This window comes from Equus przewalskii, chromosome 8, assembly GCF_037783145.1.
Source record: "Equus przewalskii isolate Varuska chromosome 8, EquPr2, whole genome shotgun sequence".
NCBI lineage: Eukaryota > Metazoa > Chordata > Mammalia > Perissodactyla > Equidae > Equus > Equus przewalskii.
The window spans coordinates 68,727,259-68,746,377 of record NC_091838.1 but is presented as its reverse complement, the minus strand read 5'-3'; the positions used below and the strand labels follow the sequence as shown (position 1 = coordinate 68,746,377).

The window sequence follows — 19,119 nt, the reverse complement described above, 5'->3', positions numbered from 1 at the left end:
AGCCTGATATATAACAAGTTTGTTTATCTCTCTCCCACTCCAAATAGCATGCGGCTTCATGAGAGCAGGGTCTTTAGTTCTGTTCACTGTGTGATATCCTCAGGTCCTAAAACAGCACTCAGCACATAGTAGGCACTGGGCAAGTATTTGTTGAATAAATGAATCTGTGTCTTTAGGAATGCTTTCACCAGCAAATAATCGAAAACCCAGTTATCAGTGGGCAAACCAGAAAAACAGTTCATTGAACAAGGATTACAGAGGTAGGTAGTCCCACAGTTGAATCAGCAGATCAGTAACATCAACAAGAATTTAGATTTTTTCTCTCTTTCCACACCACAATCTGTAGGTTCTGGGCTATTTTTTTTTCTCTTAGGCTTATCACCTAATGGTCTCAGGGTGGCTACTGCAGCTTCAGGCATGAAATGTTCGTTGAACCACATTTAAAGGCAAGAAAAAGGGATAGCCAGGCCAAAGAGAGAAATTTCTCTTCACGTGCCTTTCTCCTTGTAGCAGGAGGAAAAAAATATTTCCTAGAAGCTCTACCATAGACTTCCTCTTATATTTCATTGGTCAAAACCGAGTCACATGTCTAAGCTAGCTCCAGGGGAGGTGGGAAAGTAAGGATCTGACTATTTGGTCCTCTATAGTAAGAACGGAGGAGGAGGGTGGGAATTGCAGAGCCAACAGTTGCTGCCGTCACATCGCAGTAAATTAAGACATTTCTAAATATTGAATTAATGATAGAGACTTCCAAAAGGAAAGAAGAAAACCCTTAAGGGTCACACAAAGTTTCCGGGTAATAGATAACTACACTAGGTAGTTCATAGCGTGAGTGAACTTTAAAAATAGGTGACAAACCTTGAGGAATGCTTTGCTGTGGCTGCAAAGGAAACCTTCTCCTGTCCTGAGTCTTTCTACTTTCTAGTTTTATGTACAGTGAAGTCCTCATTATTTTATCGTTCATTATTGGAGTTCCTGTAGCTAGGAGATTACATATGAAAGCATAAGTTGGCATTGACGTAAAAATTTTAGTGAGCTGACCATTTGTGAGATTGGTCGTCATTCAGATACTCCTGTTGATAAAGAAGATGTGGTATATATACATAATGGAATACTACTCAGCCATAAGAAATGATGAAATCTGGCCATTTGTGACAACATGGGGAGAGAAGTGCAACAAAGCTAATGATACAATTAACACTTCAAAGATAATGACTTGAAAAACAATTGGGAGAGGACTTTCCCCATCATTTGGGGAAATGAATGATGCCCTGAAATTTTTTTGCAAAAATTACTTTGTAAAGATGATACTGTGAAAGTCCACTATGAAGTATAAAATACTGTATTACCAAAAAATCACAATTTGATGAAATCAACTTTGACTCATTCTTGATGTGTCCGTTGAATTAGTACCTAGTTGTTACAGTTTTACTCTAAATTTCGTTAAGTGTAAAACTTACTTTCAGAAGTTTTAAGTATATTGTTTCAAGATACATTCCTAATTAGGACTTTTCCAGTGCATAGTATGAAATGCTTGTCCTCACTTAGGAATCACTCTGTAGCGTTTCTCGGGCATGTATTAGCCTTGATAACAAGGACGTCCTTTACTTGACATATGAGAAAAACATTTTTAAAGCTTGTTCCCTCACCTAATTCAAGTATATCTTAGGACATAGTTATCTTTTCCCAAAGGTGAAACAAATGACACAGTTCTGATATGGAAAATTTAATAATCAGTGCCCAATTTAGGGCATGTTGGATCCACACATGCCCAATGATTCCTTCTTCCAAGCTCAGAGATCAGCTACATCGGGTCTTTTCTCATGGAGGGAAGTAAATAAAGGGTTGAGAAAGAAGCCAAAAGTGTTAATTTAGCAAAGTTCCTCCACACGGAAAACATGGAGAGCGGCAAATAAATGCCCCCCCCCCCCATATCAGAACTCATTCTTTTTAACTTTTTTTTTTTAGTGAGTTCGGGAGAAAAATATTGTATATGTGTTTCACATGCTTCCTTAAGAAATAGAGGTTTTCTTTTTTCTTTGTTTTGGATGCAGGTTTTTTAATGGAGCAGCCAATCTATCAGGAGACCTGCTTTCATCTAATGATTTACAGACCCCAGCTCTGAAACCAGTTAAGCATTCCACCTGCAGGCGTGGGGTAGTTGGTCATCCTCACGATGTTGGACTTCCTGGCTGACAACAACCTTTGTGGCCAAGCCATCCTAAGGATTGTTTCCTGTGGCAATGCCATCATTGCTGAACTTTTGAGGCTCTCTGAATTTATTCCTGCTGTATTCAGGTTAAAAGACCGAGCTGATCAACAGAAATATGGAGATATCATATTTGATTTCAGCTATTTTAAGGTAATCCTCCTCTCCAGCATTTTTATGGCTGTCTTTTCTACAAAAGCATGCTTTCTCTGGGAACCATGAGACTCTGAGAGGTTAAATAATTATGGAGAGAGGGTTAAAGAGGAAAGCTTTTAAACCAAATTTCATATCAGCTAACTAACTTGGAAATAATATAAAGATGTTCTGTGGAGGCCCTAATACAATAGAATCAAATTAAAAAAAGATAACTTTGGTATCATATATTTCACATCAGAGTACCCCACACTTAAAAGCATGCTAATCATGATTGCAAGTCAAACTCATTTCTTTCAAAGAGATTTTATATCCAGGCTTCTGTTATCTTCATTACTTTCTGTTGCTCTGCTTTCAATTTTTGATATCCCTTTAAAGGCATAAGAACAAATTTTGAAAAGACTATTTATAAATTGTTACCAACAAGTATGCTTTTGTTGACGTTTCACATAAATGTGTTTTTCTTCTTAGGGTCCAGAGTTATGGGAAAGCAAACTGGAAGCTAAGCCAGAGCTACAGGATTTAGATGAAGAATTTCGTGAAAACAACATAGAAATTGTGACCAGATTTTATTTAGCATTTCAAAGTGTGCATAAATATATTGTAGACTTGAACAGGTATTGACTAATTTAGTAATAGCTTATTCTGATAGAAAATAGTGGAGAGGGAAAAGGGACATACTGGAACATGTACAACTTCTTGAGTTACTACAAAATTTACGAGCTTATACCGTGCATAATTGTCTTTCCCTTCCTGTGGTGGTAGTCATCTTGAGTATTTTAGAGTGTTATTATAACTTCCTGTTCTTGTGAAGTATTATAATATTCTTGGTTTATGCTAAGTCATATGGCTCTCAGTCCTGTAGTTTGTGGTCATATTCTAGTATATTTTATATGAGAAGTGAAAAAAAAGGAACTTATTTTTGTAGCACTGGTGACCATAGCCTTCCTTCTTATCCCTAACCATGCAATGTTCTCTTCTTTCCAGCCCTTAAGAATTCATTACTCATTAGCTGTTAAACTAACTATTCCATGTTCTTATGCCATCACTCATATTTGCAATTCATAAATCAGGACAAGGGAATATTCCTTTCACTCGGAATAACCGTAAATATCAACCTGTGCTCCTGATCACTATGAATTCCAGCTTACAAGACTATTCTTAAGAACCTGAAGGGCCACAAACTATTTGAAGGCCAGAGTGTCTGCTATCTTGCTTTATCTTTTAAAAATCTTTACTTTCCTTCTTCAAAGATGTTAAAGTTTTCATTGTCAATGAATAGCTTTCTCTGGGGTTTTATTTCTAGATATCTAGATGATCTCAATGAAGGTGTTTATATTCAGCACACCTTAGAAACTGTGCTCCTGAATGAAGATGGAAAACAACTTCTGGTAAGAATAGTGACCCTTTAAAAGAGAAATGCAAGAATGTCAAACTTAGCGACACTTTTTTTCCTGTAACGCACAACAAATGCATACAAGGTTGGTTGTTGTTAGTGCCGTAGAGTTGATTCCACCTCCTATCAACCTTGTGTACAGCAGAGTGGAACCCTGCCCGGTCTTTTTTGCACCATCCTCTCACCTTCTGGTGCTATATCAGACAATGTTCTGCTGCTATTCATAGAGTTTTCCTCGCCAATGTTTTTAGAAGAGGGTGGCCAGGTCCTTCTTCCTGGTCTGTCTTAGTCTGGAAGCTCTGCTGAAACCTGTCCACCATGGGTGACCCTGCTGATATTTGAGATATCAAGGCATAGCTTTCAGCATCACAGAAAAACGCAGCCACCACAGTATGATAACTGACAGATGGATGGTGTGATTCTCTGACCAGGAAACAAACCCAGGTGTTGCAGTGAGAGAATCTTAACCACCAGGCCACCAGGGCTGGCTACATAGAGTACCCTTATTTAAAGAGAAGCAAAATGAGCTGATAATTATCTTCTAGCTGGCAGGTCTGTATCTGAATTTAGCACATAGTAGAATTCGAGCAGAATTACAAGTGAATAAAGATTATGTGGAGGGGCCAACCAGGTCGCACAACAGTTAAGTTCGCCCCTTCCGCTTCCGTGGCCCGGAGTTTGCCAGTTGGGATCCCAGCTGCGAACATGGCACCACATGTCAGGCCATGCTGTGGTAGGCGTCCCACATATAAAGTAGAGGAAGATGGGCACAGATGTTAGCTCAGGGCCAGTCTTCCTCAGCAAAAAGAGGAGGATTAGTGGCAGATGTTAGCTCACAGCTAATCTTCCTCAAAAAAAAAGATTGTGGAGACTAATCTTCCTTAGTGAAGGATCCTGTCTTCTTTATCTTTTGCATCCCAGACATCTAGCCTGGTACTAGTACATAGTGATAACTTAAGAAATGTTTGTTAAATAAGTGAATGACTTTATGATGAAGAGGTATTCATAATATTGGGATTCCATTTTGGTATCTTAAGCAAAATGCGAAAAATAGGCCAACTGAAAGATAATCGCTATGAATTAAAATTTATCTCGCATAAACTTTTCAAAACCCATTCTCCACAGAAGGTGAGAGCCCTTTGGGGAAACCTTGCGTTCTCCTTGTAATATAAAGCTTTTGGGAGGAATGGGAGCAAAATAATCTTTTTAACCATTTTCAGCTTTGCTCCATCAGAATGTGAACACCAGATTTGGCCGTTATCTTTTCCTCTTTGTAGTGTGAAGCGCTGTACTTGTATGGAGTTATGCTGCTGGTCATCGACCAGAAGATTGACGGAGAAGTCAGAGAGAGAATGTTGGTTTCTTACTATCGATACAGGTATCCCTGGGCTAGGACCCTCCAAAAGCACTGCTCTTGGTAAAATGCAGTGTAGGTTTCCATACTACTTTGATTGTGAACAGCAGCAGTATGATCTAGAATGCAAAAGTATTAGATTCTTATCTCTCCTGAACATAATGTAAAAATATAACAATCACTCTATATTTTATATCATCATAGTAGCTTGTATACCATATAATCTATGTATTATATATAAAATAATCTGCAGATTATAGATTATTAGAGATATATAGATTATCATGTCCATGATGGTATCAGTTTTTCAAAAAAGGATTCTGAACTTTCTTTACCTTAAAGATAAATTTGGGAATTTCGAAAGTCTAGTGAATGTTCTTTTTTCTTTTTTGTTTTTTCGTTTTGTTTTTGTTTTAAGTTTTCAAATATCACCCCTTGGCAGATGTAAGGAAAGGAAGGAGTTTCTTGTTGTCATTTTCAAGTTGATGACTTTGAAAAGTTATCGCTCAGGGTCAGGTTGAAAGTGAATTCTCACCCATATTTATGTAGAGACAAAGACAAAACAAACAACAGCACACGTCACAGTCGTGTGTTACCTATGTCTGTACAGGGCTGTGACTCTCCAAGAAGCAGAGTCTCTTTTTTTTTTTGGAAGTATAATTGACATACAGTATCCTTTTAGTTTCAATTGTACATCATAGCGATTTGATATTTATTTAAAGTAAGGTCTTAAAAAACAGAATCCACCTTAACTAACTCTCTAATTCTAGTACCTAGCACATAGGTTTCAATTTGTTGAATTAATGAGTCAAAGTGGATATGAGATCAGTGTCAGAAATCATCAAGATTCAGGGAAGGTACAGTCAGTAAACAGGATTCAGTTCGGAGCTTTGGCTAAAGATGTGAGGACTAGAGTTAACGTTTTCAAGCTTACAAATTAAGACAAAATAAAAGGGCAAAGAGGCAGACCCTCAACAGAGAGGGGATTGGCTGAGGACATTATGTTTTCACTGACACCTGGTACTGCTGTCTCCTCAGCAGTAAGTTAATCTCAGGCTCCTCAACTAGCCTGTTTCCTTTCAGCTTTATCAGGATGTGAGGAGAGTGTCCACCAGCAGGCATCATTCATTCACATCACTTTGACCACGAGCTGTTTTAACATCCATGTTTTTAAAAACGAACTTTGCATGGCCTTGCCTATATGTCTGAAGGTACCTGGGAAAACAAAAACAGTAATAACATAAAGAAGAAAAAAAGTATGCTTATCAAGCCCAGCCTTGACAATCAAGCTTTGTCCCTTTGTCAAGCCCAGCTTTGACAATAGCTAATTCATTAGAAGTGAGAATCCATTATTGCAGTGACACTGAAGTGTTACAAGTCAGAATTGTGGTAAAGGAGATTCTTACATCAAATAGGAGGTCATCTTCAAGTCTAAGATACTTTGAGTCTCTTTGAGAGATTACTAATTCAGACCACCCTGAAAATCACAAATGTTTTGATGAAATCTCTGTAGAAGGTGACACCTTGCCAAGAAAAACCAGTTGGTATGTATCCCACTTTAAGTTGACATGAGTTTTTTAAGTTATTATTTAATTTATGAAACAGTGCAGGTTCACATTCTTTATCCACAATTTGGAAATCCAAACAGCTCTGAAAAAACTATATGCATATACACACATGCACATATGCACACAAGAGTAACTTCTTTGGCAGCAAAACCAGGTCTGCCCTGAAGTCATTTGAAGTCAAAACCTGATCAGAGCAGACATGAGACTGTAGATGGTCTTTATTTATCTCTCTTGTGTCAATATTCATATATTTTACTGCAGAAATATTAACATGTGTTAATCATGGAATGCTAACTGAGACCCTGCTCGAGTATTTTTCATATATGACCAATGCATCATATTACTTTCTTATATTTGAAAAATGGTGTGTTCTGAAACAAACCCAGCCTCAAGGATTTGGAAAAGGGATTGTGGACCTTTATGTAAAACTGTACATACATATAAGAACCCATCTTATAAGTTTGCCATATTATAGGAAGCTTTTTAAAAATATTATTTTGAATCTTAAGGATATAAACTGACCCACGGTCATATCTAAAACTATATAAGGTCAAGTCACAATGAAATTCTTCTGCTGTGTTGGACTTTTGAGTTTCTAATATGTGTGAATTGTTTGGTCCTTTATTTCCATTTTGAACATGGCTCAGTGCTGCCCGATCCTCTGCTGATTCAAATATGGATGATATTTGTAAGCTGCTTCGAAGTACAGGTTATTCCAGCCAACCAGGAGCCAAAAGACCACCCAACTATCCCGAGAGTTATTTCCAGAGAGTGCCTATCAACGAATCCTTCATCAATATGGTTATTGGTCGACTAAGATCTGATGATATTTACAACCAGGTGGGGACTAAATCTATCAAGATCTTAGTGGTTTAAGAGACTGATTTCCCTTTCCTCCTCAATTACTCCTTCCCTCCCGTCTTCCTCAAAAGAGTGAAAGCAGCTAAAAACTATTTAAAACCTTTTGAGCTGTGCTACGGGATGGTGATGAAAGAGGGATATTAATTTGGGCAGAATTAGAGGTTTCAGGGAAGAGATGGGATCGGAGCTATATTTGGAAAGAAGATGCTTTCTTTTAGTCATTCATTTAAGAAATAGTTATCAAGTATGTGTTAGGTACCTGTGCATGGGCTAGGTGCTGGGGATCCATGCTGATGAAGGCAGCCCACAGTTCCTGCCCTTAATGAGCTTGTAGCTGAGGAAAGAAGGCAGACAATTAAAGGAATTACAGGAAAGCAGGATGAGTGTTATCTTAGGGGAAGCCTGGGGTGCCAGGGAGCATATAACAGGGGCAGCAAGATTGCAACAGGTGACAAAAGGGACATAAGGGCAGTTCAAAAGGGGCAGAATGAGCAGGGCTGTAAAGACCCTGCAGCGTTTGAAAGTTGTCTCAGTGTCCTCAACAGTATGTATATCATTCACTTACTTAAAAGGGTAGCAAAGAAGATTACCACTTTTGACTTGATTGTCCTGAAGAAAACATAATTTTATGTATTATATGCATTTCTCTTACTGGAAGAGAGTAAAGAGTTGGACATATGGTAACTGGATATCATTTATCACAGAGCACCCCTGCTCTGTACAGTTCCTTAGGTAGCCTGTTAGATTTTTGTATGAATATGTTAAGTGTAAATGAAAGAGTTTTGTGTTTTGTTTAAGACAACTCAAAATCAGGGGCTACCTATAGATACCAGGTCTCTGTAATATTTGTTGCCATTTATGAAGCATTCGATATGAACCAGAATCATAATAGGTTTTTTTCATACACCGTTTTCTCTATTCCTCACAACAGTCTTGCAAAGTAGACAGCATTATCCTCATGTTGCTATGGAGAAAAATAAGGCTTAGAGAGGAGCTTAAGTAATTTTCACACGGTCACCTAACTAGGTAGCAGAACCATCATTTGAATTCAAGTCTATGTGACTTCAGAGCCCATGCCGTTCCCTCACTGCCTCTCCTTACCCCTTCTGCCTCCTATACATCTCAAGGCACTGTGTTTCAATTTCTCCTTGCCCCGTGACCTTTATTAACACGGGTTAAGCTGTGGTTGTGCTGTGTGTCCACCCTACTCTCTGCCCTGCACCTCCCCCATCCCTGGCTTATTGGACAAGGGGCAGTCAGTTGACCCAAGATGGATCAGATTCCCTGTCTCCAGGTAATTTGGAATTGGGCCTGAGAAACAGTTTCTGGACATGGGTTTACCCACACTTCGCAAAATTTGGAGTTTTGGGGCAGCTTCATTCTACCATGTTGTGGAGAACAGTTTGGAGAGAGAGAAAACTTGGGCAAACACATCAAGTGGAGAAACAGCGAAGGCTTTCTGGTTGGCAGCTCCCGGCCCTTCCAGAGACCTGGCCACATTCCTGCCTGCAGGGGCCATGCGGCATTGCTGTGTCTGTCCTTGTAATAATTTCCTCCCTGTCTGCTTATGGTCCTTGAGGTGATATGCCAAGGATTCGTAATACATGAGGCGGTCGAGCCCTGGGACACACCAGCATTTAAAAGGCAGGCAGACAGCTTTGCGCAGTGGCAGTATCCTAGCCAATGAGGTTTATCCAAGGCACAATTATTGCTCATTAAAAGGCAGGCAGAAGGAGAACCCCAGCAAAGCAGATTGAGAAGAGAGGGGGGGACCTGGGAAAGCAAAGGAAGAGAGAATTTCATTCCTCGGAGGATTTAAGTGAGCATGCTAAAGAGACCATTGAATTGGGTCATTGTGTGGTTATGAGTGACCTTAGGAAATTCCTTTGAGGTGATGGTGGAGGTCAGATTTCAGTGAGTTGAAGAATAAACAGGAAGTGAGAAAATAGCAACAGTGAGTGTGGAATCTGTCAGCTCTGAGAGATTATCTGTGATGGGAAAGACATAGAAATGGACAGTTAAGGGCCAGCCCAGTGGCGCAGCAGTTAAGTTTGCACATTCTGCTTCTCGGCGGCTCAGGGTTCGCCAGATCAGATCCTGGGTGTGGAGATGGCACTGCTTAGCAAAAGCCATGCTGTGGTAGGCATCCCACATGTAAAGTGGAGGAAGATGGGGGCTGGCCCCGTGGCCGAGTGGTTAAGTTCGCACGCTCCGCTGCAGGCGGCCCAGTGTTTCGTTGGTTCGAATCCTGGGCGCGGACATGACACTGCTCATCAAACCACGCTGAGGCAGCGTCCCACATACCACAACTAGAAGGACCCACAACGAAGAATATACAACTATGTACCGGGGGGGCTTTGGGGAGAAAAAGGAAAAAATAAAATCTTTAAAGTGGAGGAAGATGGGCATGGATGTTAGCTCAGGGCCAGTCTTCCTCAGCAAAAAGAGGAGGATTGGCAGTAGTTAGCTCAGGGCTAATCTTCCTCAAAACAAAACAAAACAAAAAATAGAAATGGATAACTAGTGGGAGACGTGGAGTTAAAACATTTTTCTTTTTTTAAGGAAAAGACTTAGAATTGCAGCAGAGTCAAAGGCTGGAAGGAAGAGAATATCATGTGATTAGGGATAAGAAGGAAGGCCCTGGGTACCAATGCCACAATCTGAGAATTGCTTCCGGTGTCCAGGAGCCTCAGAGGAGATGGACTTTTGAGAGACTGACAGGTCCTAGGACTAGATCATTTATTTGGTGCATGTAGCTTCAATTGTTACCAACCACTGCCTCTTCCTTCTCGTGTCTGTTGCAGGTCTCAGCGTATCCTTTGCCAGAGCATCGCAGCACAGCCCTGGCCAATCAGGCTGCCATGCTGTATGTAATTCTCTACTTTGCATCTTCCATTCTTCATACCCATCAAGCAAAAATGAGAGAGATAGTGGATAAATACTTTCCAGATAATTGGGCAAGTATTACTATTAGTCTTTTTTTCTCTACAGTAAGCTTGTTAGAGAACTGATTTTTCCATTCTTTTGGCCTTTAGCTCAAAGGTCATAATGTTGTAAGTAATGAGATATAAAATCACTTACATAAAATTATTTTAAGTGTATTGAGAATTTTATAAATCATATCATGAAGGAATAAATCAGTCAGTACAATTTCCTGGAGAACGTACTTGTTTTCTTTTCTTAGCTGGATACTCTCAAGGTAAACCATGTATAAAATGTATCTTGCTTTTGCTCCTGAGATTGCAACTAAGTTACATATGCATTTGTTTATTTCCTGTTTTGTAAATCTAAGCTAGCAGAACTCATCTAAGTTGTCATTTTATGAACAGGAATTTCACTTTTATAATAAGTTTTATCTGTGTATAAGCTAATGTGGCTGGGGCTATTAGGGTTTACATTACTGCAGGGATGTGCTTGTAACTTTTTAAACATTGTTTCAATTAAAAATACTAATTTTTAAAGGAATAAAACTGACAACATACTTACTATCTATGAAATGTTTCTTTGCATGTAGAGGTTTTAAGAAAGTATGGTGAATTGGATCATATTCTCAGGTAGCAGATTTTATTTCACTTCTTACCAGCCGTTGAGTCATATTAACTCTTGGTGGTGAGGGACCTGAAAGAGGAACTTTACTGGTGAGCAGCACAGCCTACAATTAGGAGATGATGCTTCTCATCCATGAATGAATTATAGTCATGAGCTAGGAGTTGAGCAACCAAGAGGAAAACTCTGCTAGTCTGGCTTCATTTGCCTAAGCTTAGTAAAGAAGTTTTGACCATAATGCTGCACTCAGGAACAGTTTTAGTATGAAGAAAGGTCAAAATCCAGTTACGTGATACTTACAAGATGCACTCCTAAAAAAACACTGGCACGCTGAAAATAAAGGAATAAAAGATATGCCAGGCAAATGCCAACCAATAAAAAGCTAGTGAGAAAATATTGATATGACACCATAGAGAATTTTGAAGAAAAACATTAATGGAGATAAAGAGAGATTGTATTTAATACTAAAAAGAATCAATATAAAACAATGCCACTCTTCTCACAAATTTTTTTGGGAAAACTTCAGTTTGATTTTTTAATTGAAAAATATTTATATTAGCGTGTAATGGGTTTATTGTTTTTTTAAATGAATTGATAAATATTTTTTAAATTTCTCAATTTTAATGCACAATCTGATAAATAGCGAAAGATGTAACCCACATTTTTAAAAAAGGTCTTTGGAGTCTTTAGTAACTTTTAAGAGTGTAAAGGCTGAGATGAAAATGTTTGAGAAAACCAGTGCTCTAGTCAAAGTCTCAGCATTCCTTTTCCCTTTCATTTTTCTTCATCTAGGAATCTAACACAGCAGTGGGAAAGGAAAACTCTGTTTTAGTTATTTTCCCATGAATACCAACGTTGTGACTCTTAGTCCATAGTGCTCATGTGGAAGAACTCTTACCTGTATGTTTGGAAAATCTTGGTTTTTCATTGATTTTCATTGGAATGGCATTTAAACTTGGAGTGGGCGATGTCTTCTGTAGCTTTTTATTTTCCCAGCCCTTCCCTTGAAGTGAGTAGGTATTTAACAAATACTGGGTGAATGTCTTCTCTTTCAGGTAATTAGTATTTACATGGGGATCACCGTGAATCTAGCAGATGCTTGGGAACCTTACAAAGCTGCCAAAACTGCTTTAAACAATACCCTGGACCTTTCAAACGTCAGAGAACAGGTAGGTTCTGCTAATCGGGGAGGAATCTGGAACAACAGCCAACTGGCTTTAGTGGGGCAGGAAATGAGCTAAGGAGATTTCCCTTGGAACTGGAAGATATCCACGTAGACTAAGATAGATAATTATAGATTTTTAACTTACGTGGTACATGTAAATGGGAGACGTGGGTCCTAAGGAATATTGAACACTCTAAGATGAATCGGTGTCACCTGTGGCCACAGTTGACTTCCTTTACTCTTGCTTAAAGACGGTGGCTTAGGGGCAGAGCTGCTTTCTCCAGTAGCTAGAATTTTAATGTTTTCATCAGTAGGAAGAGTGATAAAGATGGCAACTGAATGTGGACAATGTGCCCCGTCACTGTAATTTAAATTCATCATTTCTGATGTGCGAAATAAGCAACAAGACTAAAGGCATTCGTCTCCGTAGAGTTTAAGTGGCTAAATGCTGTCTATAAGAAGATGAGGCAGAAGGGAAAGACCTGAGTAAACAGAGGAATAAAAATAAAGTCTTTTTACTGGGGAGCATCCTTGATATTTCTGCACAGTTCTCTTCCTCAGCCTGGCTGTCCAAGTTTTGAGTTTCCAGTGTGGATAGAATAATATTGACTCAAAGAACTTCAGCATGTTTTATGGAAAAAATTGAATTCCATGAATAATGCATCAAATAATTTCAATTTTGGCATGTCTCCTAGAAAGACATTAGAGCAAGTGGCACTTCCAAGCTTCCTGGGATCACAGCATTAATTTTTCATTACTAAAATTCCTTTCTAAAGTTACATTTTCTTGTTTGTGATGTTGTAAGGAATTCTTCAGTCTTCGGATGAAACATCTTGTGCTAGTTTTAAACTAACCTGACTAGGTTAATGATGTTTAGCATTTAACTCTTACTTTAGGTGAAGCAGAATGACCAAATTTCCAAAAGCCAGGTGTGAAAATTCACTTTTGACACACTGAGGTGTATTTTTTGTTAAGCTTTCATATGTCTGTAGAAATCTCATCTTTTGAGTGTTTCTGCCCTGCTCTGCCTCCTTTGTGGATAATAATAGGGAAAATGGACAATTGAGTTTATGCCTTTCTTGCCTTTTTTGGATGTTTCTTTTCCATCAAAATTAAGAATAAAAGGGATGCTAGGAACCACCTGATCTATTTCTCCAGTTTACATCTGAAGAAACCAACACGCAGAGGTTAAACCCAAAGTCACAGCAATGTTGAATCACGGCCAGAAGCAGATTTTAGTCTCTTTAATTCTAAATCCAGTGCTCTTTCCAAAAATGTCCCCTAAACCACTTGCCTTTGAGCCTTATAAACTGTAGTCCACGCGTTCCTCATCTCATATGGAAATGTGATTATTTGTCAGGGGATTCATTTGAATGTGATCCACTCTCAAGGTAAATAGTCCTCTTTTCTTTAACATAATTCAAGTTTCTTCTTTTCAAAGGCAAGCAGATACGCTACTGTCAGTGAAAGAATGCGCGCTCAAGTGCAGCAATTTCTGAAGGAAGGTTATTTGAGGGAGGAGATGGTTCTGGACAACATCCCAAAGCTTCTGAACTGCCTGAGAGACTGCAACGTCTCCATCCGATGGCTGATGCTGCATACGGCAGACTCAGGTAGTGCGCAAAGGCGTGGCCGTCTGTGTCGCTCCGTACCGAGGCTTTCAGGATCCAGATCTACTTCGTGATGCAAAGTGGTTGACCCCTTGGATGAGAATCAAATTGCTTTTTTGCATTATTTTTGTGTCTGCTTGGACAAGTCAGTGGCCCACTGAACAGCCCCTTCATTGGGTATTGTTAGGTGCTGGGGAATACGAGGAAATTTATCTCCCATGTTCAAGGAACTTATTGCTGGTCAAATTGGGGAGATCAGGTGTGTACCTATAAAAAAAGTGTAACTGCAGGTCTGTGGTAGGCAGAATAAGGCTGCCCCACCCCACCCACCCAAAGATGGCCATGGCCTAGTCCCTGGAACCTGTGGGCATGTTATGTTACGTGGCAGGGAGATTAAGGTTGCAGATGGAGTTAACGCTGCTAACCAGTTGACCTTAAAGTAAGGAGATTATCCCAGTGGGCTCAGTGTAACCACAAGGGTCCTTAAATCAGGAAGAGGGAAGCAGAAGAGTGAAAACTGGAGAAATGGTATCATGAAAAAGACTTGACAGGCCATTGCTGGCTTTAAAGATAGAAGGGGCCACAGGCCAAGGAATACTGAAAAAGACAAGAAATGGATTTTCACCTGGAACCTCCAGGAAGAGCACAGCTCTGTTGACACCTTGATTTTGGCCCAGTGACACCCATTTCAGATCTCTCACCTCTGGAACTACAAGAGAATAAATTTGTCTCTCTCTCTCTCTTTTTTTTTTTTTTTTGCCAAGGAAGATTAGCCCTGAGCTAACCTCTGTGCCAGTCTTCCTCCAGTTTGTATGTGGGTTGCCACCTGCTGAACTTAACCACTACACCACAGGGCTGGCCCCATTTGTGTTCATTTTAAGCCGCTAAGTTTGTGGTAATTTGTTACAGCAGCAGTAGGAGACTAATACAAGGTCCAAGCCGGTAAATAAGAGCATGATGAGTGAAACAGACAGCTGGTGGGATCTGAGTCCACAGCAGGAGAGAACATTGGTTGGGGTGAGAGGTGGAGGTGGTCCGGGACGGCTCCACACAGCAGGCAGGAGCTGACGAACACTGGATAAAATTTTGACGTCAAAAGCAGAAGAAGGGGCCTGCCCGGTGGCATAGTGGTTAAGTTCACATGCTCCATTTCTGCAGCCCGGGGTTCACAGGTTCAGATCCTGGGCATGGACCTACACACTGCTCTTCAAGCCATGCTGTGGCAGCATCCCACATAAAATAGAGGAAGATTGGCACAGATGTTAGCTCAGTGACAATCTTCCTCAAGCACAAACAAAAAGCAGAAGAAATTCTAGACTGGAGAAATGATGAAAGAAAAGGTATGATTTTGGAAGTACGGAAAAATGGGCCACTGAGTTGATGAACTGGCTGGACTGGAGAGCTTAAATAAGGTAGATTGTGTCCTAACCTCTTCTGAGTCACAGTCCTCTTTGAGGCCCTATTGACCATCAAGTTCGGGAGCTTCACAGATTGTGTGAAACACCTCCACAGGGTCCATGAGCCTGTGACTTTAAAACCCTTGGTTTAGTGGTAGAAAAATACGTAGGTGGGACTAGCACCGGAGCATGTTCAGAGCAGACACAGTTCCTTACACTCAGTAAGTGCTTGATAACATTAACGAACTAATGAGTTCACTCATCCAGAGCCACATACCCCTGCCCTATCCCTAAGAGTTGTGTCATGCAGCAGCCTTGTAAAGCTGCCTGCTTTTTGTTTTTCATTTGACAAACTTTTCTTGAGACCCTGCCCTGAGACAGGTACCACTTTCACCACTTCCTTGGTTTTTCAGATACACTGTGTCTCTAGGTTCACTTCAGAAATCTCCAGCTTCTTAAATCTTCCTCACGAGTGCTGCTATCCAGGGTTTTTTTCATCATTTTGCTTGACGGCCAAGATCCCTCTCCAATTTAGTTTGCTCACACCATGAATACCGTGCCTGAAGTTTTTAACCATCTAATGGATTTGTTTTTAATTCATTGAGTTTATGTTTTACCTAAACTCCAGGACTAATTTGAGGATTTTACTATGTTGACTCAACTTGTAATCTTCTTTACCAACAGTCTTACATTCTCAAGCGTGTAAACAATGAAGGCCCTCACTTTATCCTGTCATGAAACCAACCTTGGTTTTCTAGTGACTCAGCCTCATCTTCCTCTTCCAAATGACAGTGCCTGACAGCTGTGCCTATGTTCTGGGAACCAGCGGTCTCCTGGATTTGGACCCTGCTGGGGACAACCTCGGCTTGCCAGAGTTCTGTGCTTTTATCTTCAGCCACATCTGTTTTCCATTTCTGTGCCTGGCAATTTCTGACCTGATTGCACAAGGTCCTAATTTACCAGAAACAAATAATTTGCCTATCTGGTTGAGTCATACATGGGAAAATTAACTGCTTATTTAGCTTTTCTGGTGTTTTGGTCGTGGTGTGCAGGAAGGTAGGCATATTCCTCATATCTCCTCCTATTAACCCACTGAGAGCATCTCACCAAGGCTTAAGATGCTTCTAGAGTGCCTTAGAGCTGTTGAAGAAACACTCTCTGAGCCAACATTGGGTGGGCAGGGCTGGCTGGCTCCTTAAGTCTGACCCTGAGGTTACCACGGTTCTAGGATCTGTTCCCTCGTTTCTCTGCATCTGAATTCTTGAGTGTCAGGTCTTAGAGAGAGGATCAGGCCCTGAGAACGCTTGAAACAAACCTGATTCATACTAAGGAGTTATTTATTAGTGCATAAGGATGCCCCCTATTCAAAAGTGAAAACAATAATAGAAGATTTATTATTGAATTAGAATTAATATAAAGCTAAGTGGAACTCTGTATAAGTTTGGGTTTTGTTTTGTTTTTTTTTTAAGTTAGGCAAATATGAAGCTGAAAAAGTTGTCTCTGTATAATCAGTATCACCAGTTCTAACGTATTTCTTCCCAGATAGTTGTAGAGAATGCATGACAAATCAGAACTTTACAGTTTCCCATGAGAACTGAGCCCTTCTCCAGGTTGTTAGGAGTCTCCTCTGGTGGAGTAACTTAGAAATCAAGATATAAAATGGCCCTCCACAGGCTTCCCCATAACTGAAGCACCAAGGACACCCCGACTTGTGCTCATTCAACATGGTCATTCCGTACCTGCCAGACATCCTGAGACACTGATGGGAGGGCTAGGAAAGCAGGAATGTGCCGTGCGATACTACAGTAACTACCCAGGACGTGGTACCCTATCAGCTGTCAACTTTTTGACAATGTTTGCTCTCTTAAAGTTTTTATTTTGACTTTATTTGTAGTCTAGGTAACTTTTACTTGTAAATACTTTTGCCTTATCCTGTATTCTTTTTCTTTCTTACATAAATAATTGACCTCATAAACCGATTTCAGCAAATATCAATATTTTTTATGCCATATACTTTTTTAACATATTTTTTTATTTTATTTGAAAGAGTTTAGCTGGGCAGCTGGTAGGCCAAGCAAGGAATCAAGACATCTGGTATTTTATCCCTGGGTTAATTACTGCCCAACTTTGTGACCCTGGCCTCATTCCCGTAATCTCTGGGCCTCAATAGCAGATAGTCTAGAAAGATCTGAGTGCCTGCTGTGCCCTTGGACCTTTACAAGGAGCAGAATGGTTCTTTCTGTTTGGAGGTGCTACATCTTTGTGTTGATAACCCTGCTTCCCTGCTGTGTTGGGGGTCCCCAAGACCACCCCAGGCTCAATGATTTACTAGGAAGATTCAGCATAATAGTACCCATGGCTATGATTTATTACAGGAAAAGGAGAGAGCGCAAAATCAGCGAAGGGAAAGGCACGTGGGGCGAAGTCAGGAGGAAACCAGACGCAAGCTTCCATGAGTCCTATCCCAGTGGAGTCACACGGATGTGTTAGTTCCCCCAGCAATGAGTCATGACAGCACTCGTGACATGTTGCCAACCAGGGAAGCTCGTGAGAAACTCAGTGCCCAGGGTTTTTTTGGGGGGCTGAGCACAGGCAGCCTTTGCCTGGCACTGACCAAAATTCCAGATTCCCGGAAGGAAAGCAGATGTTCATCATACACATTGTTCATACAGTTAAGGCATAGTGGGCCATTCTTCTCACAAAATGGTGGGAACTCTTCCAAAATCCAACTTCCCAGATGCCAGTCAAGGGCCAGTCCTGCAAACAGGCCTTTCTGACGATCCATAGCAGTCTCAGGCCTACCATGTTAACTCTTTTCTGCACACCTGTCCTCAATTGAATGGCAGCGAACAATGCCTACACCAAAAGCAACTCCAAACAGATGGGACGTAATGAGGCCAGTCACTTATAAAATGGTGCCAAAGGCTTGCCATCCGTATCGGACAGTGGATAATAAAACCAACCCCAAAATGCTCACAAACTTTGGAAACACTGTTCTGGAGTTTGCTTTTTTCATTCAACAATATTATCAGGGATGGCGTTTCATGTCAGATCCAGTTGTTATATTTAACAGTTTAATTGCACTTACTGATAACATAGATTTCCTGTAACTTGTTTTACCATGTGTTATTGATATACATCTTTCTTATTACTTTTTAAATGCTTAAAGAAAATGAAGGGAAGTATTTAAGAATTCATCTTATGTCGCGTAGATATTTTCTACACATTTAATAAATTGGAAACTCTTTTCTTCCTGTTTGTAGCCTGTGACCCAAACAACAAACGCCTTCGTCAGATCAAGGACCAGATTCTAACAGACTCTAGGTATAATCCCAAGATCCTCTTTCAGTTGCTGTTGGATACTGCACAGTTTGAATTTATCCTCAAAGAGGTAAAAATATTGAATGAATGGTCACCAAAGTCTTACTTTTTTTATTCTTAAAAAGCTCTTAAAAGACTAGGATTTAGTAGCTATGTCTCTGATCCAAGCTGTAGATTCTAGCTAAGACAATTCTTATAGGAAAAGGCCAGGATTGAACATTTGAAAGGATTTAGTGCCTAGTGGCATTGTGGATACAGTGACGGGAAGAAGCGGAGGTTACAGTATAATGAGGAATGCGGATGTTAATCAGAGCATCACGCTAATGAAAATGTAAATCCAAACTGAGCTATGAGCTTTAAAGGAAAGGAGCCCAGTTCTCTGGGTACCTAAAATAAAGGCTCTTGTCCTAGCTTTGGTGACTTCCCTGAGAAGAGAGAAAAGAGCTGCTGAAGGGACCTGGAGAAGGAACCTGCCAGAATTAGCTAAGACAAAGATAACGAGCATGGTGGAGAACATTCCAGGGAGAGAACAGAATATG

At 40.2% G+C, this 19,119-nt stretch overlaps 1 protein-coding gene and 1 pseudogene across 2 annotated transcripts in view; both read left to right on the top strand.

Annotated features, from left to right (window-relative positions):
- The window catches only part of WASHC5 (WASH complex subunit 5), a 60,175-nt gene that overhangs the window by 3,041 nt on the left and 38,015 nt on the right, over positions 1 to 19,119 (top strand). For both annotated transcript variants that reach the window (XM_008527508.2, XM_008527507.2), the window contains exons 2-10: positions 2,055 to 2,362; positions 2,834 to 2,979; positions 3,669 to 3,753; positions 5,036 to 5,136; positions 7,328 to 7,520; positions 10,346 to 10,498; positions 12,143 to 12,256; positions 13,694 to 13,865; positions 18,523 to 18,650. In XM_008527508.2, coding sequence (XP_008525730.2) covers positions 2,177 to 2,362; positions 2,834 to 2,979; positions 3,669 to 3,753; positions 5,036 to 5,136; positions 7,328 to 7,520; positions 10,346 to 10,498; positions 12,143 to 12,256; positions 13,694 to 13,865; positions 18,523 to 18,650 — 1,278 coding nt within the window. In that variant the 5' untranslated portion in view covers positions 2,055 to 2,176. The remainder of the gene's footprint in view (positions 1 to 2,054; positions 2,363 to 2,833; positions 2,980 to 3,668; positions 3,754 to 5,035; positions 5,137 to 7,327; positions 7,521 to 10,345; positions 10,499 to 12,142; positions 12,257 to 13,693; positions 13,866 to 18,522; positions 18,651 to 19,119) is intronic.
- On the top strand, positions 9,196 to 9,263 carry LOC139085380 (U4 spliceosomal RNA; annotated as a pseudogene).